General features: G+C 40.5%; 2 protein-coding genes across 3 annotated transcripts in view; both read right to left on the bottom strand.

The window, feature by feature from the left end:
* Positions 1 to 811: 811 nt before the first annotated feature.
* Positions 812 to 1,819, bottom strand: LOC117727596 (G-protein coupled receptor 6). The gene has a single exon (XM_034527983.1). It carries the CDS (start codon positions 1,817 to 1,819, stop codon positions 812 to 814), a length of 1,008 nt encoding a protein of 335 aa, XP_034383874.1.
* Positions 1,820 to 4,877: 3,058 nt separating this feature from the next.
* The window catches only part of fig4a (FIG4 phosphoinositide 5-phosphatase a), a 34,000-nt gene continuing 16,024 nt past the window's right edge, over positions 4,878 to 22,853 (bottom strand). The window contains exons 12-24 of one of the 2 annotated variants that reach the window (XM_034527596.1): positions 22,151 to 22,284; positions 21,485 to 21,601; positions 20,490 to 20,535; positions 19,837 to 19,985; positions 19,216 to 19,382; positions 17,209 to 17,347; positions 16,124 to 16,182; positions 15,405 to 15,552; positions 14,907 to 14,990; positions 13,641 to 13,839; positions 9,651 to 9,736; positions 7,808 to 7,882; positions 4,878 to 5,495 (exon numbers count right to left, since the gene is read on the bottom strand). In XM_034527596.1, the coding sequence (XP_034383487.1) occupies positions 5,318 to 5,495; positions 7,808 to 7,882; positions 9,651 to 9,736; positions 13,641 to 13,839; positions 14,907 to 14,990; positions 15,405 to 15,552; positions 16,124 to 16,182; positions 17,209 to 17,347; positions 19,216 to 19,382; positions 19,837 to 19,985; positions 20,490 to 20,535; positions 21,485 to 21,601; positions 22,151 to 22,284 (1,581 nt within the window). In that variant the 3' untranslated portion in view covers positions 4,878 to 5,317. Of the gene's footprint in view, positions 7,386 to 7,807; positions 7,883 to 9,650; positions 9,737 to 13,640; positions 13,840 to 14,906; positions 14,991 to 15,404; positions 15,553 to 16,123; positions 16,183 to 17,208; positions 17,348 to 19,215; positions 19,383 to 19,836; positions 19,986 to 20,489; positions 20,536 to 21,484; positions 21,602 to 22,150; positions 22,285 to 22,853 lie in introns of both variants that reach the window. The other variant, XM_034527595.1, reaches the window with a different exon arrangement.

The raw sequence follows: 22,853 nt of genomic DNA, 5'->3' as shown, positions 1-22,853 counted from the left end.
TCAACCACTGCCTGTTTAAACAGCTGGGCAGATAAACTGCTGTGTTTGTGGCTGCTTTGGCTGCCAGGTTCATTCAGTCTTTACGGCGCAGCTGACAGGGCGAGCAGCCAGACTTATCATCATCGCTCCTCTCAATCTGTCACATGCACACACACACGTGCCAGAGGCTGCTTCGCTCCTGAATCATAATTATAGATGTCGATGAGACTAAGAGGGAGAGGACAACAGAGTTCTCCGTTTTTGAGTGTACATTAGGCTATTACACACACACACACACACACACGCACACACACAAGTGTAAGGAGTCTTTGGAAGAAACATGCTGCAGTAATGACACATGATGGAGCCAATGCTGGATTAGATTTTTTTATTCCACTTGTAGAAAATGCACATCAATACCATACAAAATAGAAAAATGGCACACAGTACTCACAAGTTGAAATGTTTAAACACAATGAGGACTATACAATACTGCTTTGGCATTTAAAAAAAAAAAAAACCCGGACTAAAGTGCAAGATTTTCCATTCCTTTTCTCATTTAAGTACATTCACAGTTTTTTTTTTTTTTCTTTTTCACAGAAGTTTCTTGTTCACAGCATTTCAAAAACTTGTGTTGAGACATAGTAAAGTGCAGATACAGTATGCATGAGAGACACATTTCTAGCTTCACATCCTCTTTGTGTTTGTAAAGCATTCGCTGTCAACTGTAAGCAGATTGTCAATGATCACAGGGTGATTTGTCTTTTTGCTCTGTCTTTTTTCACACACAAACACACACAGACACTCACACAAAAAGGGCCCTAGCACTTCTTTAGACCTCACTTGGTGATCTGGAACGGTACGACTTGTTGGTCTGAAAGCAGCCACAGAGAAGCACGTAGAGGGAGCGCTGGATCTCTGTGTTTCTATAGGCGTAGATGATGGGGTTAATCATGGAGTTGTAAGTGGCTGGCAGAAGCGTGGCATAGGTGTAGACTGACGGATACTCCTTCTCGCCTACCAGGCAGTAGATGGCGAAGGGCAGCCAGCTGGCACCAAATGTCCCCAAGATAATGGCCAGAGTGGAGACCCCCTTTTTGGTAGCGACGTAATGCGACGTGGCAAAAAAGTGCTGCTGCAGGGCGATTTGGTGTGCGTGGTGGCACACGATCTTGCAAATCTTAAAGTAGAGGGTCAGCATGAGCACGAAGATGACGAAGAAGGAGATGGCCAGTAGCGTGACGTTGCTTCGGGTCAAAGGGCGAACAATGCTGCAGGAGGCCGGATCGTCCAGGCAGTTCCAGCCGAGCACCGGCAGCAAGCCCAAAAACAAAGACACGCCCCAGGTGCCCAGTAACATCAGGTGTACGTACTGCAGTGTCTTCTCTGAGAAGTACGTCAGGGCGTTGTAGAGGGAGAAATAACGGTCCACTGTTATGGCCAAAAGGCTGCTTATGGATGCAGTGAAGGAGGCTACCAGGAAGCCTACAGTGATAAGGCTGATAGTCTCAGAGGAGATCACATACTGAAACACAAAGTTCAGGATTAATCCCATGCCGGCCAGCAGGTCTGCTGTGGCCAGGCTCCCAATCAGCACAAACATGGGAGTCCTTAGTGTCGGCGTGTAGAAGATAATTGCAACCACTATGGCGTTCTCACAGGCGATGACAGTGCCTGACATGCACAGCATAATGTCCCACGGGTTGATGGGGAAATCTAATGGGGCGGTGGACAACTCCAGGCTGCCGTTGTGCTCCGGAGAATCAGCCTCCATCCATGGGAGAGCTTCTCCAGCCACAGGAGCCGCAAAGGAGTTGTTCACTGCCAGCGACTCGTTCATCATCTCCAAGCTGTCGTCTTTTTGTCCTGTAAGCAGCAGGAGAACAAGTAGATTGAATTGTTAATGATAATCTGTTTGCATGTCATAGTCTACGCGTGAACGTCCAATTTTAAAATGAATAGCAAAGCGGATCATTTACCAATGCAAAAAGTATTTTAAATTTGAATGTTAATGAAGCAGTTGTTGGCTCAGACTATATTCATTTGTAGAAAATCTGTCTTGCAAAATGACCAAGGAAAGTCCACCCTAAAACATATACATTTTGCGCAGCAGAGAAAGCCCTGCATCCAACTAAAACTGATTTAGAAACACTCTGAATTAAAATTGTAATGCTCTGGCTTTAAGCTTAAACAAACAGCTGCCTGTTAGAAGCCACTCGACTTGCCACAATTAAAAGGGTGGATATTCTCGTCGCTGTCCGCGGTGCTGAAATCAGCATTTAGCTCTAGAAGACGAAACACGACCCATATCATCATAACTTCTCTAACTAATTAATTTGAACACTTATATTAGGACTTGTAGTGGTATGTGGGCGCTTGATGACGTATCATATCACATATATCATACATCACTACAGCGATCTTTACGAGGTCATTTTAGAGAAACGATTAAAAGTAAAACACATTTGCGAAAGGTTTAGGAAACGTACCTCCGTGAAGAAACGTTACGAGCGGAGATTTTCTCTGAAATCGGAGCCCCTCGTCCGATTGGTCAGTGAGAGGATTCAGTCTAAGGGATTGCAACCCGCTCTCGAGTGAAGCCCTTGATTCTGTTGTGCTTCCCACGCGTGGGACAGACACCCAGGGCAGCAGCGGCGGCGTGGAGCATTGACCGGTGTTCAGCTCGGGGAGAAAGAGTGAGGAGGACGGAGCATGGAGGGTGAGAGAGGACCGACCAGAGACTTAAATCCGCCTGGGAGGGAGGGGGGGGGGGGGGAGAGAGAGACAGAGAGAGAGAGAGAGAGAGAGAGACTTGAGGAGGACGGAGCATGGAGGGCGAGAGAGGACCGACCAGAGACTTAAATCCGCCTGGGAGAGAGAGAGAGAGAGAGAGAGAGAGAGAGAGAGAGATCTCCAGAGACTTAAATCCGCCTGGGAGGGAGGGAGGCAGAAAGAAAGAAAGAAAGAAAGAAAAATAGAGAGAGAGAGAGAGAGAGAGAGAGAGAGAGAGAGAGAGATCTCCCTCCCTGACACCAAGCCTCAGCTGCTGATTCTTCTTCCCTCAGTTAAACTCTCTCCTGAATACATTTTGATGTCAGATAAATAGTTGAGGAACAACATTCAACCCTTCGAGCCAATCTTATCCCACAGTCTCTCACACTGAATAGCCGGCTAATTTGCAAACATATTGTTATACCCAGTAGGTTATTAATGCTGTTGTTACTTTTTATATCTTTGGTTACAGCCATCACTCCTTTTCCTTTGTTTGAAACAGTTTTCTGCGATATATGAACTCTCGTTAACGTCCTGCTCTTATTTACCTTCTCATTTGTATTGTTTATGCTTCAGACATGCTAATAACTAATGAGAAGATAATGCACTAATGCAAAGGGTTTTACTTGTATTTAGAGTGATCTACAACTGATGAATGTAGTGAAGGGTTCACAGTATGTTCAAATGTGTTTTTCTTTTGTATTAAATCAACTATTTTGACACCTATATTTCTTTCACAATGCGGCTTCAGAAGTAAATATTACTTACTATTAATACAGCAATACATATATACTGTGCGTATATATATATACATATATATATATACACACACACTGTATATATATACATACACACATACTGTATATACTACATATACTGTATATATACACACTATATATATATATATATATATATATATATATATATATATATATATATATATACACAGTTAACCATTAACTAACAAATGTATTACGTATTATACACCAAATAAATGTCATCGAAACATGGATGAAATATTGAGATGTTGAGGTAGGGGGGAGATTCAAAGCAGCATGGCAATATGGTAACTAGTTTTAGTTTCCAGGCAACAGCTGTTTGTCCACCTTTTGTCAGCAGAGAGGGAGTTGTCTTCATTCATAAGCTAAGCGGTCACATGAAAAGCCGAGTGAGTCATGTCGGAGACCACGGCAGATACCCAACCGAAATCCATATCATAAATCATTTTGCATAGTTTTTTTATGATGGACTAACAAACCAATCCAATTGAATTTCCACCTAAATAGAGGCGGTGCACTCTCGGTGCCACACACAGAGGTCTTTTTTGTGAGGACTTCAAAGAACACGCTGCCACCAAAAATATCAGTGACTAGATGCATGTATTCATCCCCATGTGTGCAGTTTTGTTCAGAATGACTTTAATAAAAACCCAGTCAAAGAATCAGTGATGTGTTTTGTTTGACTGTAGATTATCTGGATGTACATTTCCAGTACATGAATGACTTACATCATGTAAAGCCCCCATTTGCGTGAGACCAGTATTACCCGGGGAGCTCTAGTGATCTGTCATAATGGAGGTCGTCTGTCATCACTTATATGAGGTCCCCTGGTAACACGAGTCCCGTGCAAATAGGGCTTAAAACTGTTGTTCCAAATAGCTTTTGAGAGCACTTTAAAAAAACAACGCATATCCCCACGATGGTTCAACAGAGTAAATAAATAAAAATAAAGCTAAACCCAAAACACATCTGAGGTGGACTGTTAAATCATTATAATCTGTGGGCCTGCAATCATTTAATGCTCAATATGGGATTCATATCTATTGCCTCCACATGGCTCTCAACATAGCGACGGCTGAGCAGCTAACGGCGCTAACATCAGTAGCTGTGCAAACAATGGCAACAGTGCTAACAGAGATAGTAGTGCTGACCTGAGGGGTACCGTGTTATATACTGTAAGCGAATTATTACAGAGGGAGAGCGCTCTCCGCTCAGGTGGACATTAACCTGCTATAGCTGAAGATAGCAAATAGATGTTTACTGCTAAATGAATGTTCTGAATCCCATTTAAATAACATTTAAGATTTAAAACACTGAAGAGTCTAAATAATTTACAAGTACAAAAAATACATTTAATTAAATATACTTTATTAAAACAGTTGCAACTAAAATTGAATTGAAATAAATTAAAAAAAGAAAGCACCACATAGGTCGCCTGTGGCATGTGTAAGTAAGGCATGTGTGGATGAATGAACAAACTCACATAACTGGATAAGATTTGAAACTATTTAAACACACAAATGACTTTGATTAAAAATAAAAAAATTAATCAACCTGGTCTAAATACAGGACACATGGATGTTACATGCGCCACCCTCATCATTACGCACAGTCTGCTCTGAGCAGAGAAAAGTCCAAGAGCTCGAAGCAAAACGTATTTACAAACGTGAGAAAACCTTCTCTCACTCCGTCCTGCAGCTGCAATCAAATGTCACGTCAAAATGGAGGTTTGTGCCGGATTGGATCTGCATATTGGTAACAGGGATCCGGTCTGTGTTGTCCGTGTCTCACATGTATCTGTTCTTGACGTACTCCCTGTACATCAACATGTCCTCCCTGCACAGCACCCTCACCTGCCCCTGACCCGTCAACACGTGGCTCTCGAACTCCTCGCGGCTATCTCTGTCAACCTGCGGGGGAGAAAGGCCGTAGATACTGTCCTCTGGGAAGCAGGACACCGGCTCTCTGAAAGAAAGGAGGCCAAAGCCCAAAAGACAGCGGCAGAGACAGGAGACATGTTCAATTCATGTCACGAGATGATCAGAAAACACAGACGGGGCTAAAATCCAACTCACAACATCTCATGAAAATCTGCTGCAGAATCATTAAGAGGAATGAAAATGGAGACAAGGATTGTCGAGATGACCGCTTTTACAGCGGAATTACTCATATTGTAGTTTTCTAAAGGACGTCACATCATCTCCAGGGTGGATAATCAACTACTCGTCAGGTGAACCACTTAGTCAGCTCGTTCAACAGCAGCTGAGGGGGTAAAGCGGGGATACAGAGAGCGTTTCCTACAGTGTCACACTTCACAGCTGTGAGATGTCAATCAGTTGGGTTAATAGTGTGCCAGCTACATATAAGATTTACTTATTGTAAATTAAAGATGTTCATGTTATGTCAAAATGATATGGAAGCCACATAAATCTCAAAATCATTCCAAATGTAAAACCTTTTTAAAACTACGTTTGCATCTGGCTAACTGCCAGGTTAGATATGTTAATAAAGCTTGTGTAAAACACCTTTCAGTCATAATTGTGCATCCATCTGGATCTGTGACTTAAAAGCTCATTATAATTTGAGGAGAAAACAAATCACCACACCTCAGTGATACCTCTCAGCAGGTGTCCGCCATTTCATATCAAACCCTTTATGCTTTTATCTACATTGATTGAGTCGGCTTTGCTCGTGCCTGATCGGTCAATAAAAGAACTCCACAGAGGGAGGATTCAGACTAAAGGACCACGAACGGGGAAAACATGCTTGCGGTGCTGTAAAAGTGTTTTAAAATAACACTGCTGCACAACAGCAGACGTCCACGCCGGACCTTGAGGACCTGACGCGAGGATGACAGAACTGCCTGCGATGAAACGTGAAGACATCGGCGAACAACCTCTCCACCCTCTCGTGCCGCTGCCGTCTTTGGGCTCTTTCTCTTTCAAAAGCCTTCACTTCAACATCTCTCATCTTGAGTTAAAAAAGTTATATCTTAAAGTTTTTAACATTTTTAAGACCACTGCGCAGAGTGACTGGTAAATTATTCTTCCGCAGTGCATATTAATAATGTTAATACTTCATTTTCTTTTCTTGTTTTAAATGCCAAACTAGTCTTGCCTGCTGGAGCCTCATATTTAGCATACGGACATTAGAGTGGTATTGATATTCTTTTATCTAACTCAACAGGAAAATGAAAAATAATATATTTCTTAAAAAGTCATAATCTGCATATATACATATACAAGCATACGCATGTAAGCATTAGTAAAGAAGAGCATGAGAACAATTGAAAGAGGGGGCATCAACTCTTGCCATCTATTCTCCATTCTACTCTCTCTGATAGCCTGGAGCCCCACAAAGCAGACGTGTCCAGTATGCGTGAGAAGGGGGAAAAAGGGCAAGAGCGAAACGAGGGAAATCGCTAATGCGTCTGTACGGCTGCACATTGCCATCCCACGTGTGGTTGAATTTTGACTCTGGCTGAGCAGAAATCACCTGCTGGGTCACGGCCACAGCCATCAGTAAGGCGACAGGGGGGCACGGGGGACTTTTCAAGAAGTAACGAAGGAGTGTTTGGTTATCATGGATGAAGATTAAACAGCTTCCTTGGAGACCACTTAGTGCGAGCAACTGTGTTCACGTGTACCAACGTCCTTTGACCTCTTTATCTCTCTCCTAACTCCGCCTTCTCCGTGCCGGACCGTCGGCCGTCCGTGGCTCTCTCTCTTTCTCTCTCTCCTCTGGCTGTCGGTTACATATTCCACAGTGGATCTGGATCTCCGTCCTCCGAGAGATTCAGCCTCTCCTCTTTCCGGGTTACATGGTGGCATGGAGGTTGTGTGGCTCAGGCTCATTCTGTTTGGAGACACTTGGCAGCTGCTTGACATCCTCCTGCATCCATCTTTTTCATATTGGTTCAAATTCCATTAATTATTATATCATATGGATTGTGTTGGTCTACTCTGTAAACACGACGTCTATTGCACGTCTGTCCGCCGTGGGAGAGGGATCCCTCTTTAGGTACTCTTCCTGAGGTTTCTTCTATTTGTTCCTCCGGTTCAAAGTTTTTTTTCCCCCTTGTCCAAAGACAGAGGGAGCCTTATGATGCTCAGATTATAATATTTGCGTTTTGTAATAATGTTGAGAGGTACTTTAAAAAGGGTCAGATTATAAGATACTGTTAATATCACACGTGTGTGAGGATTATCGAGTTTGGGTACGTAAGGGTTTATTTATCTTTTTTTTGTTTGGGTTAATTTGTCACATGTTTTACTCACAAGCAGATGATGTTTGCCAGGTTTATGTGTTCCGTTCTTTCCACTCTGTGCTGGCTCTCACCCAGATGTGCAAACCTGCAGGGAAAACAAAAAACGAGACATGAAAAAGGCAAATATTCCTGCAGAAGGGACAGAAATCGACAATATATTTTGATATTTCTCTCTCTCTCGCCCCTATTTATACACTGTCATCTGTCAAATTATAGCAAAAATGCCCATACAAATAATAATAATTTAAAAAAAAAGGTGATTAGGTTCCTATTACCCATTTCTTTTCAATACAAATTCTCTGAGATGAGCGTAATAAGTCTGTTGAGGTCTCAAATGTCATCAAATTTCACATTCAGATATTTTTCTCTCGCAAAGACATGCGAGAGAGTTCCCCTCTGGCTCTTGCTTATGATTATTTAATATTAATACACTGATTAGCAGAGCTTTGGCTGCAGCTAACATCTCTGGAACAATTCCAACACCCACCCTCAATAATTAATGCAGTTTCATTCTCATTATGGGCCACTACAGTATGAGGATAAGAACAACATTCTTCACAACAATTAGAAGTTAATTATCCTGCTTCATTCACGCCTCAAAACTGTGTCTACCATCCACAGTTGCTTTTTGTACATCTGAATGTAAACACACAATTATAGAGAGCAAGACACTTTGAGTGAGTCATGCTCCATATTCAAAATGCAACATGTCTGGTGTTTGCGTTGCATTGTGATCATCAATAGAACGATTGCCATTGGTTCTCTTCAACAGTACATTTCATTTCTTCATACGAGTTATGAAAACCCAACCAAAATAAGGTCCTATGATAATTAAATGGATAAAGAAAGAAAAAGAACATATTTGTAACACACCGTTATTGTTTTTTTACTTTTCTTTTGTAATTTTTGCTTTCTTCTTATAAAACAACTATATAAAAACAACTGAAAACAAATCAAGCAACCCAGATGGGAAAATCGCCTTTTGGTTAAACTAATGACAGCTCATGTCCACAGAGAGAAGTTAAGGGGTCAACAGCACAAAACGTTCTAGTTTATATTGCATACAAGTTTATGTATTATCAAACATGTGTTCCATTAAGTAAATTACACTTTTAACATATGCTGCGCGTCATGGAATACCTCATTGTATAAGTTCATGTATTTTCAATAATATAAGGTGCGCTTGTTCATGTACTATTGCATCAAAGACCGGACCACACACATGACACAGAAATAACACACTGGTCCAGTTATCCGCAGTGGGCTTAGGATGGCAGAGTGCTCCTTCAAATGTATCACATTGTATCAAACGTGCAGTTTGCATCCAAAGAACAGATAGTTGTGTTCATGTTCAGCCCGATGAGACTATTCACTGCATCTAATCAACATGGTTGGGAGCAGACAGCGAGAAAGGACCGAACGAAATACAAAGGACAGAAAGAAAAATAAACTTGGGGGTGAGAGGAGGGGATAGGTGGACAACAAGCAGAAGTGTGATGCACACAGCAGGGCAGAGTTGACAATGTCCCTTTTGCAAAATGACAGATAAGCCCCTGAGGGGGCTGCTGACACTTACTGCTTGTTCCTCCCTTCTCGGTCTTGGGAACTGGGTACATTGTCCGTAGCAATACAAAGAAAGCATTTTGCTCAGGACCAGTCGGGTGGGCGGAGCATTCAGAAAACAAGGCTGCAGTTTGCAACGCGACACCAAAAAAACATGCTCGAAATACAGGTGACTGAGAGCTGAAAGCCAAACATAACAGAAGCCCCTTCGAGTTGGTTGGTATGAGACACAAACATAAATAAATGTACGCAGTGTGTGTGTGTGTGTGTGCCAATTTTGTGGTTATTACCTTTCATAAATGAGCAGGTCCTTCTCAGCTGGAAACTCAGCCAGATTGAGTCCATAGGGCTCCTTAACTGACTGCTGCTGGATCTCCTGAGGAGGGGAGCAGTAAAAGGTAATAAGCTACAGTACGCGTGTACGTAACCAAGAGGGAAAAACAATAAATGCTTAAAGTTTTAACACAACTTTGAAAAGAGATAAGCGTCACCAAGTAAAGCTGCTTGCTAAGAGCCAGTTCCTTCAACAGTAGCTGTAACTCAAAATGTACAGACACGGTCATCAGGTTTAGCTGCTTCCCTCCAGCTGATTCAGTACTTAAGATGGCTGAAGGAGTGTAATTTAAGCAACTATGAATGTAATTTGATTGTTGGGTGTCTGAGACAGTGCCCTCCTGGGAGTCTCGCACACAGAGACATAATAAATCATAAAAAACAAGAAATCAGTTTATAAAAAGGTTCAAGCAGATTCTAAGAGGATTTATGTGAGACGATTGTGTAATCAAAACACTCAGTCTTTAGAAAATTAGGGAAGTTTGAAAATACGATCACAAAAAAAAAAAAAAAAAAAAAAAAAATAGATGGATGGTCGCAAAATCAAGTTGAAAGATTATTCAATCATAACCAAAGGCCATCGATCATGAGAGTATAATCTGGTAAGAAACAGTCAATATATATAAACAAGTACTTCAATTAAAAGTGCAATTAAACAATGAGATGTGGCTTAATCGCCTAAAACTATGACAAAATGAAATAAAAATATGACCAATGATAATTGATCATTACACAATACTATGAGAACATAATGTAAAAAGATAAAACAATAAATATTCCCAGGTGTATTTCCTCATCGGGACATGCTATGATTTACGTTACATTTTTCAGTTTCTTAGAAAGAAATGTATCAAGCAAAGGAGCATGCAGTGATTTCTATGAAGCACAAGGCTGATGATGAAAGAACAGCCCACTGACGGTGACAGAGAGGCTTCTTCGTCACAACAACAGGAGTAAGGCGGACTGCATTTGTAAGAACAATGCGATGAGGCGACAGTGGACACGCGCTCACCAAAACCAGACAATAGAAAAGGCAAGAGAACGTAGTGCGATCTGATTAATCTGGGTTTCTGTGCTCACATGCTGGTTGGTGGTTTTATGTAAACAGCGTGAATCCATCCGGCCGTGCGGCGTGGTGCGAGATCGCGAGGATGGTGTGATATTGTGGTTGTGAGTGTTTTCTGGGCAGACATCGGACCGTTTCATAACAACTGAGCATGCTCTGACTAATGCAGTGGAACCCGTGTGAGGAAGGACCTTCTATTATACAGTCATGTCATCTTACATTATGAAACTGATACAATATAACTAAAATGTGATCATTTGAAAATACATTCATAGATATAGAGAAAGGGAATATCTGTATTTGACTAATCCAGTGAATTTACCCTTTTCTGGAGCACTTTTTGTGACAGCTCGGTAATAATACGTTAATAGTTGATAATTGTTTGATATTAAAAAAGGGAATAATTAAGTATTACCGGGTCATATTGGTTATGTAAAAGGAAAACAAGTGGCAAAAAAAGGGTAATAATGGGGAAACCCATTTAACAATAGCAACAAGCCAAAACTATTTATTTATAGTATAGTAATATTTTACCATACTTAACAATATGGTAACCTGCATAAAATGGTTGTAAATGAAATATTTGGATTGACATTAATGGTGTAAAAACCTTATAATGAGATATTATAGGCTGAGGTTTACATAATAGTATGATCTACAAATCAGTATTATATCGTCAAATTACATGGAAGTTTAATATTTAAAATGTTTAAATATTTCAACAGTTTTGTTTTGTGCTGGCACCCGAGCAATCAAGCCAACACGTGAGCCAACTGCCCAGACCAAAATATTCATGACCAGCTGCCGGCTCATTGCCCCAAGAGGATAATAAGAGAATACCTTCAGAAAACACATCGAATATATCAGAAGGAGAGCGAGACGTATGCAGCAGGAGGGAAAGCCTTCCCCTCCAGCTCTCGAGATCAAAACGGGTCCTTTTGAACTCTCTTTGGCTTTCAGATCCCATGAGGACAGTTTTGCTATATTTCTTTGTTGATGATCAAAAGGAGAATAGCTGCTGATATAAACCTGCTGTTCCAAATGTAAAGTTCTTTGCTCTACCAATACCTAAACATTACATTTCAATTGAAAAGGAGTAGTTTATTTTGGGAGATATGCCTAATCGCTTTCTTGCCAAGAGTTGAATGAGAAACTCAACACCACTCTTTTACATAAAAAGCTATTTAGTAGAAGATTAGCTCAGCTTAGCTTAGCATAAAGACTGGACGCAGGGATAAACTTCCTGGTGTCTCATCATCGTTGCAGACAGACAAGAAATAGAAACTGCACATAATTGCCTGTGAAAAGTGTTGGTTTTACATTTCTGCTTCCCGCGCAGAAACGAAAATGCTATGAAGTGTTCATTAGCAGCTGTAAGCTGTCCCGCCCGGCTGATTTTTATGATGTGATTGCTTGTGTGGTGAACTATATAGCGAGAGACAGTTAAGAAAGCAGCAACAGGATCTGACATTTAACTTATCTGCATACATAATGACGTCCAGAGCAATATATTGAATGTAAATGTTGTACCTGCTAAAGTCTGTAAGTTACCTAAAGCACACGGTTGTGTCACAGCTAGTAATCATGTTTAAGAGTTTGATACCAGAAAATCTCAATGAATGTAGTAAAAGGGAAATTAATCAAAACTGGAACTGAACAAAATCCCAGATGACACCAAGAAAGCAGATCTTTTAAGACCGTAAACGAAAGAACACTGTGGGCAGGATGCAATAACAACAAGAAAACAACTGACCTCTTTTCAAATGTGTCCAGAAATAACCACTGATTTTGTCAAAGCAGACTTAGACCTTCACAACACATCTCTCTTCACAAGAAGAGATTAAAAGACCTGCAGGTGGCCACCGATCAGCTGATGTCCTAAAAGCAGACACAATCCCAAGACACAAGTCCTACATACTTTTTAATGATACCTGGGCCTTAGAGGAGGGAGCCACAGAAGAACAGACCATTGTGCTACACAAGGGAAACACAAGAACCAGACAGGAGTGATGTTCCTATGAAATCCCAGTAACATCTTGATCATGCTGGACATAATAATGATTATGACACAGCAGGCTGGTTTCAGCAAGAAGGCGTCCTGTACAGACAAAATGTCAGGAGAAAATGATCTGATAATTGAAAACTCCAAATTAAAAACACAAATCTCAGCAATCTTGCTTCTCCATATCACCAAACAAATGGATAATATAGTATCATATTTTACTTGCTGATGAAAAAAAATCACAAGGATTATCAGATGTACCTTTGTTTCTTTAGATTTTGATTAAAATGTCACTAAATAAAAGCTAGTTTTCGAGTAAGGATCACCAAGCAACAGACGTTTCTACATTTCATTAGTCTTTAAGGCAGCATGGACCATTATACAAAGAGATGAAGAAGAAAAAAGAGGAAGTCCCACAACTCTCTCCTACAGTCCCTAAAGCGAACATTAACACAAACGACATTTAGACCCTCGGCTGGAAACCCCGGTCACTGAGGCTGATTACTTCCATCTGACGCAAACAGAAACAGAAGTTTTTTCTTTGTGGGCTCAGGGGGAAGTGGGAGGAGAAAAATACAATTAGTGGAATACTTAAATTGGGATGCAAAATGCTATTGACATCCAAAATACATCAGGTGGCATAAACTGGGATGAAATTTCCCAGAGGTCCTCAGAAAAGATTTCACATCTTCAGATCATTAGATGATCTCATTTGGCTGCTTTGTTTCCTCCATATTAAACAATTTAGATTTAAATTTAGATTTACTTGTGTTTTCACCTTGAAGAGTTTTAAATCTAATCTAGTAAATGTGTTTCCTCGATGTGAACATGTTCATCCATCTCCAGCCGTTGGTCCTTAGATGCTTTGTGTTTTCATACCTCCTGCGTCCGAGCGCTCTCGCCAGACTCCGTTAGGAGTTTGATCGGGGTTGAGCGTTGGGACACGGATCCGTCATCGTCGCGGTCCTCCTCCGAGTCGTCCTCCGATGTGCTGCTGATGGCCTCTTCACTCGGGGGAGGAGGGGCGCTGGCTGCAGTTTTCCTCTGGAGCAGCGTCTCCTCCTTACTGCTCTTGTTGCTGCAGATATCCACAAACGTAACATAACATGCAAGAACACAAACAATGAGAGAGTTGGTCATCAACTGTCATATATATATACACTTTTGAAGAATATTTGCTTCCCTATGTTATGAGGCCATGTGTCAAGCAGCAGGACCCGAGTGTTTTATGAGACTAATCAGTGAGACATCACAGTTGCAATGGCACAACGCACTTCGACAGAAAACTGACTTTTAACTGAACCATCATCCCTTTACTGCGGATGTGCCATTGATTTTGCAACTAGGAAAAACCATGTTGAGTCACTAAATGTTAGTTAATATTTTTAAGATCATTAAAAATAAATATTCAGAACCAGTCTAAACTCCTCCCTTTCCCACGTGTGTGCTTTTGCACATACACCCAGAAGGTGCTTGTTTTCCCTGCAGCTCTGGACAGTGCCCACTTCATGACATAAGAAGTGGCTAATATTGTCTATATTTTCATTTAAAGAGTAATTTCACTTATTTTCTGATCTCTTGGCTTGTTTTGGCAAATCGCACTTTAAAATCACACTTTAAAATCACACTGTATCGTTTAATCAAGAAAAGTATCTTTTCTGTTATTGTTTTTGTGTGGACCCCCAGAAGATGGGCGACCGGTTTGAGGAAGCTAACAGGTATCCAAATACAGAATTAGTATTCATATAAATCATTGAAGCAGGACAGAACATTATAGTGGTCAGGTGGAGTGGAGTTGTGTTCACGCTGTACTGCAATAATGTGGAGACAGTTAGGAGTCGTCAGCACTTCATGTTTCTGATCAAGGATTCACTGTGATGTGTGTGTGTGCAGGAGTGATTGTTTAAAAAAATGCACGCACGCACGCACGCACGCACGCACCCACACGCACACACGCGCACACACAGTTCATCAAAAGGTGAATTCAACACTGTTCAAAACAAAAAGACAGGAAAAGGGACAGGGCCTTGTTTTTAGTAACATGAGAACACAGTGTCACAGTGACATGGTATTTATTACATTTAAAAAAAACACCAACCAAAACATCACAAATGTGGACATGTACATAACCTGACATGCACTCACCCCAGCACTGACTTTGCTGTTTCCTCTGGCTTGCGAACTGTGAATGGGCTTGGATCCACTCCGACTGTCTTGGGCATAAATTCCCTTTATGAGCACAAATTAGAAGGGAACACATTAGCTGACAACCTGCAGTCACATCACAATAACAGTGAATCAATGTTTGGTACTATATTTATCAAAGTTGTTTCCCATAAACCAAATCCGGGACAATTTGCCAATGTTGACACACTTTTCACCAATGTTTAAAGGTGCTAAATGAGAAATTCTGAACATTAATACTATACACAACTATAATCTATAGAGATATATAAAGATATAGTGAACTCATGGTGTCCTGAGCAGAGCTCAGCTTTCGCCATATTGAGAGCCGAGTGGATGCAATACCTCAATCATAGATATGGTCAGAATTTAGCACCTTTAAGCAAAACAACAGTGTAGTTGCTGTAAACAGGTCTCTGCTTTTACATTACAACCCAGTCCATGTATGTGTGTATTCACCGTGTAGAGTTGGTCATGGCGATGCCGAATGTGTCATCAAAGGAGGTAAGCTCATAAGGTTTGAAGAATTCTGTGTAGATGTCAATACTCTCCTCAAAGCGGTTCACTCTCTTCACTTTGACCTTCTTCATGGTGTCCTCACAGGAGACTGCAATCCACACGAGAGGGCACAAGCAAACATGCAGAAAGAACGTTTAGAGGCATTAATCCACACACTTAATATATACGTTCATCTGGGGATATTTTGGAAACATGTCCTATGAAAAAAAACAATACTAACAATGGATGTAACCAACTAATAGATATCAGATGAGTAGTTAAAACCTGATATAGCTTATCCCTCTGTACAAAAACTATAACAAACAACAATGAGTCACATTGTTGGACTGGGTGACATGCTTTTCCATTATGAAGATCTCCCATACACTGTTCTGTTCCCATAAATACTCCCTAGTTCACCAAATTTGTGGATAATTAAAAAGTCCCCCACAAATACAGTATTTGCACCCATTTGCTAAAAACTATGTTGTTTGAGGAACAGTTTCCCCTAAAAATGTTGGCAATTGTAAATTCACACAAACATAAGATAATTCCTATTCCTCCATCTTGAACCTTAATGAGAATGAACAACTTTGATACTTTCACTCAAATGGATCAATGTATTCATCCGTTAGACATTACGGATACTGTAGACATCATTGATTATTTATAATAGATACCTTCATCATAGGCCACGGGAAGGTAGGACAAGATTCCTGCTGACCACCACAGTGTGTAACTGGAGACAGACAAGATACACAAACGTGTACAACTTCCAGCAATATATCAATGTTATATCAATATTGTTGTATGAGATTAGCTGTCATCTTAGATTAAAGGATATCGTAATATGGCATTAGTGTTGTCTCTCCTGGGACTTCATATAACCTAGATATAAAGTTAGCTTGGCTGGACCACCTACTGTACAACTCCTGAATACATAAACCTTTTATCCAATATTACCAATTTGAGTGAAAGCACCGATTATGATTTAGTGTGTGATGTGCTACTTTGGTGAGTTTGAGAGAGTGTGGCAGCAGAATTGATTTGGGCCATTGTGGCTACATAAACGAGTGTCCTGTAGCAGAAAACTGGGTCTAGTTGTATGTAAACGTGAAGACAATTGAGAACAAACAGCTTGTAAATTAGTACATACATAAATGGCAAAAATACACCATTCAGTACTGAATAACGTGATAAGCAAATAATGAGCTCCTCAAAAGGCACTAAAACATTATCTTAGACAGAAAACAGCTACAAAGACAGGCTACACAATGATGTACAGTTTTTATAGGACACAAGTATCCTGTACATTGGCATCGTAAACACAAATGCTACTTTTAAATTACTACACAAATTAAAGTGACTACCAGGAGTTTGTAACTGGTATGCAGACCGAATTAATTATATTTTCACAGGCAAAGTTTCAAGTATTATGTTAGCCAGTTAAAAGGAAACAGGCGGAGATTTTCCTTCCGAGATAATTATTTTTTGTGTTTGATTTTGTGGTTATGGATGATCTAATCTAAAGGAAATGCATGTTACAAGCAAGTGGTGCTTTTTGGAAATGCAGTCTTTATTCTAAGAAAACACTACCTTTTATTTCTGCAGGGGCTACCAAAAGCCTGCAATTGCTTTTCTAAAAATGTTTCCTCCACACTTACGGTATGTAACAGCAGTTAAGGTATTAAGATGCACGCATTTGTGTGAATACCTTTACAGCAAGTGGTTGTGTGTTTGTAAGTGTACAAGTATGAGTGTTTACCTGCGTCTGTCTTGGGGGAGGGCCATGCTGTTCCTCTGATGCAGGTAGAAGTCAGTGGGCAGCTCCCACAGGTGTGGTTTGCACTCTGATGGCTGGTAGACTTGGAGAAACAAGTTGATGGCATCCTGTCTGTCAGCATCTAACAAAAAAAAAAGGCATTATATTTAGTAAATATTTAAGCGAGAGTTATATGACTATAATAAGATGAGGAAATCAATTATTATTATTATTAAAAATAAAATATATTCCATTCCATTATCCAAACGCTCACATTCATTCCTGCAATTTAAAGTCTCCAATTAACCTCATCTGCATGTGATTGTGGGAGGAAGCTGGAGAACCCGGAGGGAACCCACGCTGCCACGGGGAGAACATGCAAACTCCACACAGAAAGACTGGGGATCGAACCCGGGCCCCTCTTGCTGGGAGGTGACAGTGCTCACCACTCCACCACCGTGCAGCATATGAATATATCTATATATAAATGACCTAATTGAGTGTGCAGTTCGCAGAATATTGACTGTGTGTGTGTGTGTGTGTGTGTGTGTGTGTGTGTGTGTGTGTGCTTGCTGCATCATAAAAGCCACTTGACATTTCAGTCTGAATAAACATTATGCTATTTCCTGCTCTGCTCTGCAACCAACCAATGATCCCATTTTTCAAAATTAAGTGAATGAGAAGAGTCAAAAGCAAAGACACAGAAACACAGGAGGTCGACTTAGAAGGTCAAGTAGCACCGGTTCAGGACTCCCGACTTAAAGGGTAACTCCAGTATTTTATAACCAGGACCACCTGTTTCCATGTTTTTGTGTCTAACTTACTAATAGGAACAACTGTTCCTCGATTTAGTCCAGCATTGAGCGAGAGCGGAGTAGACGGCAGCCGCTGACAGGCTGCAATGTAATCGGGGTCATTTACGTCACTAAAATGTAAAAACATTACATTGACGCTGAGCAATTGCCCTCACAGCTTGTTTCGCAGCTGCCGGTTACAACGTTCTTCCTCAATAAAGGACCAATTAAAAAAAATTGTTGTCCCCTTTAAAATCACAAAACTATGGGGAAAAATACCAAATGCACCTTTAATACACAGCACACAATCCTCCTCCCTATAACTGGGGCTTCAGATGCCACTTGTTGATGTGGACCAGTCACTAGTGTGTTGTAAAAACACAGGTATGCACATTTTCATCAACCTATTATGTCTACCTACAAACGAGGGTGTCATTTACAAATATTAGAAATCTGAATTGCAGGCACAGCAAAGCCACTATATCAAGTACTAATTACCAATTAGATCCTAGTCTCAAATTACGATGAATCCATCCTCTCTAGATAATATTGGAAATCAAATTTCCTCAAAATATCCCTTTCCGCAGTTGTGACAATAATTTAAGAATTTATATTAAAAGAAAGAAAACTTCATTCAAAATGACTATGTATGATTTTGTATGATGTTGTGTTCAGGGTGTGTAAAGTGCTCCATGCTCGGTTACTTTTTCCCGTTTCAAAGTTACGACTAGACTATTTAGATGGGTTGGGAATACACCATCACCGATCAGTCTTACACAACTGCTTTTCTTGCTGATACAACATATAGTGTAAACATGAAATAAGTTACATCAGAGTGCGCAAAGTTACCATGTTAGACTTCCCAATAGTTTGTCTCAAAGTTTCAATATATTCAAGAAGATTATTATGGGAAAATACTTAGGGTTTTGACTAAGTGCAGTGCATTATGAGGACCTTTTTTATGTAAATATCATGAGTTTTGAGTTGGTTTATTTATCTATACATCACCTGAATGTACTCAGTTTGTGTGTAATCTATATGTGCATTCAAAGGATTAGTTTGAACATTAGGGTTTCACAGGGTGTGGTGCATTAGCTAAAATGGATGGAGTGCACATGATCAATGGGGTACACATGATCAAAATGAGAGGTTAGTGACCTATATTATCATAGAGTCCCTTAATAATATTTGTTGTGCATGTGTGTAAGAAACGCACCTGAGAAAGCATTGCTGTAGTAGCGCGACAGTGTCTGCATGATGTCTTTCGAGTGTTGTGTCCAGGGAGCGATCTTGCGGTAGGTCTTGACCCTGTGGACCAGCTGTGAGCCGCCGTACTGCAGCGACAATGTGTCTCCATGGTCCTCATACAGCTCCTCAAACAACCTTGTCCCCCCCACACACACATACATATATATTCAACACAACTATACATTACTGTGGACAATGGTTTTGAGGTTAATCTACGCTGTTCTTTGTTTATTTAGGGAGTTGGAGGTTATCTGATACACAATCCCAACTGGACAAAGGTAACATGGGGCACAGAAACGCAGATACGTGAGGCATAAGGTGGCAAACAATGGCAATGGTTGGAGTTATGTGGAAAGAGTGTGCAAATTGGATTTTGTGCAGCAAACAGGGCTACAATAGCTGTTGTATTTGCTGCTTCTAATTGTGATAAGTCTAATAAGTGAAAATGAAAAATCTTAAGAGTTTTCAGACATTTTGTATATATTTCTATAGTGACCATTATTTTTCCTTTTGTTCAAAACACATACAATATACCAAATGTGTTTAATATTAATAAAACATATTTATATATAGCAAAATACATGCTTACCTCACACAGTCAGTATCAAACTGGAGTTTGGGCTTGTCGATCATTCCCAGTGCATAAAGCTGATAGGCCAGCGCACACTTCCCCACCATGAACTGGGCCGTGTTGGTCCGATCCAGACAGTCCACGCAGTTGGTCCGCAACACACCAGTCTACAACAACAAAGACCCATGAAACCTACTGATGGCACTTCATTAACAGGATATTAATGTATGGAGTCAGACACATACGACAGACAACGGTTATTAGTGGAGTACCAATAGCAAACATATCTCCATGCTTTTACCTTCTGTAAGTGGTGGCCATTAGATCACAGCTAACAGCTTCAATCATTTTAAGAAGATCACTGGATGTAAAGGTTTCCATGAAAAACTCATTATGCAACTAAATGCATTGGCCTAGTTTTGGAGCTACAGCAATGAAAACTGAGCTGCTTTTAAATAAATATGATAAGAAAAACTGATTCCATGGCCTAGAAATCTCCCTGCCCTGAAACGATTTGTGGGCTTATTGCTACCTCGTACAACTCAGTTGATAAGAGTCTCCATTAGTTAACACGACTATGTTGTTTTATTTTACCCATGTACAAAAGCAGCAATTGAGATACAAATTGGGGAGAACATTTAAATTGTTCAAGTGTTGTTATTTGTACATACCTGCACCCTCCCTGTGGCTGTGATGTGTCCACCTAAATCTCCCCACCTGAACAATTACATTTACATCAACTTAAAGAATAAAATACTGGAACCAGACAAAAGGCATACAAGTGCACATGTGCACAATGATACTCTTCTGCCGGCATATTTATTAAGTGTGATCACTGTTAATAATAATAGTAATTTCAAGGCTGAACAAAATGGACTAGATACAACAATACATTGCAATTATCTAAACACACAAAGCCCCATTGGGACTACTGTACAGACAGAGACAGACAGCTGGCAGCCAGTTGGCTTAGCTAAGCATAAATACAGTGAACATTAAGAGCAAATACCAAAGTGTATGCCTAAAAGCAAGAAGGGTCTGATAAGACCAAGACAAACTAAATAAATATCTCTGATTAGCTTCATTACATGCACGCGAGGAAGGCTACAGCTGCCACATCTGCGAAAGCTTAGGAGGGTTTTGTTTGTTTGTATATGCGAGCATACAGTATGTGTATAAGTGCGAATGTGTGACTATTCGTAACAAAGAATGCTAGATGGCATTGGGGAACACAAAGGAAAGGGTTGTAAGTACTGGTCACGGCTTGGTCGTTGGGTTATGTAACCGAATGTTGGTTGAGAGTGAGTAAGACACGCTGGCAATGGAAGAGCCAGAAATCTACTCAGCTCGTTAGCAGCAAATTCTCTGCAACAAAACTGTCATCAGGCATAATTACCATTAAAATTCATATCTGGAGAGTTTCCAAATTAAGCTGTGTGCGATAAAGGTATGATTTAGAATATGTATGACAAGAAAATGGATGACACATCACCTACCAAAGAAAAAAACAAGTTTGAGATGCAAATGAGGGAAAGACAGCGAGACAGGGAACAAGCACACCTTCTCTCATATCACTGGTACCTTCTCTCTATTCAACCCGATGTGACCTCCAATTATCTGAAGTGTCTTCTTGCTGTGTGTGTGTCAGCATCAAGGATAAGTTTACCTGTCATCTGGTCTGATGGTATGACAGTAGAAGTCGGAGCGATTACTGAAGAAACCTGTGCGCTTCACCACATTCTCTGCTATCATGCTCAGGCGGTCCAGAACGTTGCACAATTTACTAAGAAGAAAAAGAAAAGATCGTATTCATATTATTTTCTGCAGCTGTAGCTGAGTCACAGGGATGATGTACAAGACCTTTCTCTTTTTCCATTTATTTTTTAAGGCATTAACATAAAGGGCAAATTCTGGGGGCTTTCACACGAAAAACAAAAAGGTGTGACATTTCACTCAGATAGGCCATTCTTTCCGATGGAGAGCGGGTGTGGCTGCTGCCCACACTGCCTATATTTTTCACAATAGCTCGCACAAACTATTCGCTCTTGCACATTTGTTCTGAAACCACCATGAGTCATACTGGATGGACCTCTAAAATATAGATCAAAGACCAATGTAAGATTGTATTATGTTGATGAGCATCTGAACTTTGTGTCCGGAAAATAAATAGTTTCCTTTACATTTCTTTTACTAATATTTCAGTCCTGCTTTTTGTTAAGGACTAATGACAGAGCGAGGGATTCTTTTTTTCCAGTGAGTTGGATATTGTGCAACACAAACAAGTTTTTCAGCTAATTTAAACTCACTACATTGGCATATTTATAGTCCCCACCTCTTGGTGTAGCGGGCCATGTCCCAGGCAATGTAGTCAATGCAGTTTTCTGGAGGAAGGAACTGATTCAGGTTGATCACAGCTGGGTAGAGCTCTTCACTCAGAATCTTCTCATGTTTCCTTTTCTCTCGTTTCTGTAGCACAACGGAGAGAAATACGTATATCACATGTATGACGAACTCCCCCACACAGAGCGAGGAGATTAGTACCATTAGGACTCCAGCATGTGAGATTAACTCAGGTCTTCTCTGCAGTCGTCTCGGAGAAGAATAGAGCTGTGAGAAACCATCTATAGGATCCATGCAGAGTTGGGCATATGCAATATGTTGTGTAAAGCACAGGACGAAGGACAGGCGCTTCAGGTACATGAGCAATATATAATAAAACTTAAAGCTGTGCGTGATCATTTTGCAAATTGAATCTCCAAAGAGAGGGATTAAGGGGTGAAATGGCTGTAGCAGTCAACGAGTCACGTTTGAGACCACATTGATGTATAGCTCAGGTGAACATTATTCTTTATTTCATACAAAAATGACTCGAGCAAAAACATTTTTTCATTTAAAATCACGACATCTGATAAACTTGATTGCTGTTGGTTTTATGGTTTCTCAAGTCTAGATATTTAATAGATTGATTAACGGGGAAACTAAATACGTTTTGCTAATAAAACATGCACACACTCTGCCTCTGGGACCCGTGGTCA

The sequence above is a fragment of the Cyclopterus lumpus genome, chromosome 24 (assembly GCF_009769545.1).
Source record: "Cyclopterus lumpus isolate fCycLum1 chromosome 24, fCycLum1.pri, whole genome shotgun sequence".
Lineage (NCBI taxonomy): Eukaryota > Metazoa > Chordata > Actinopteri > Perciformes > Cyclopteridae > Cyclopterus > Cyclopterus lumpus.
This window is presented reverse-complemented; position numbering and strand designations above follow the sequence as displayed.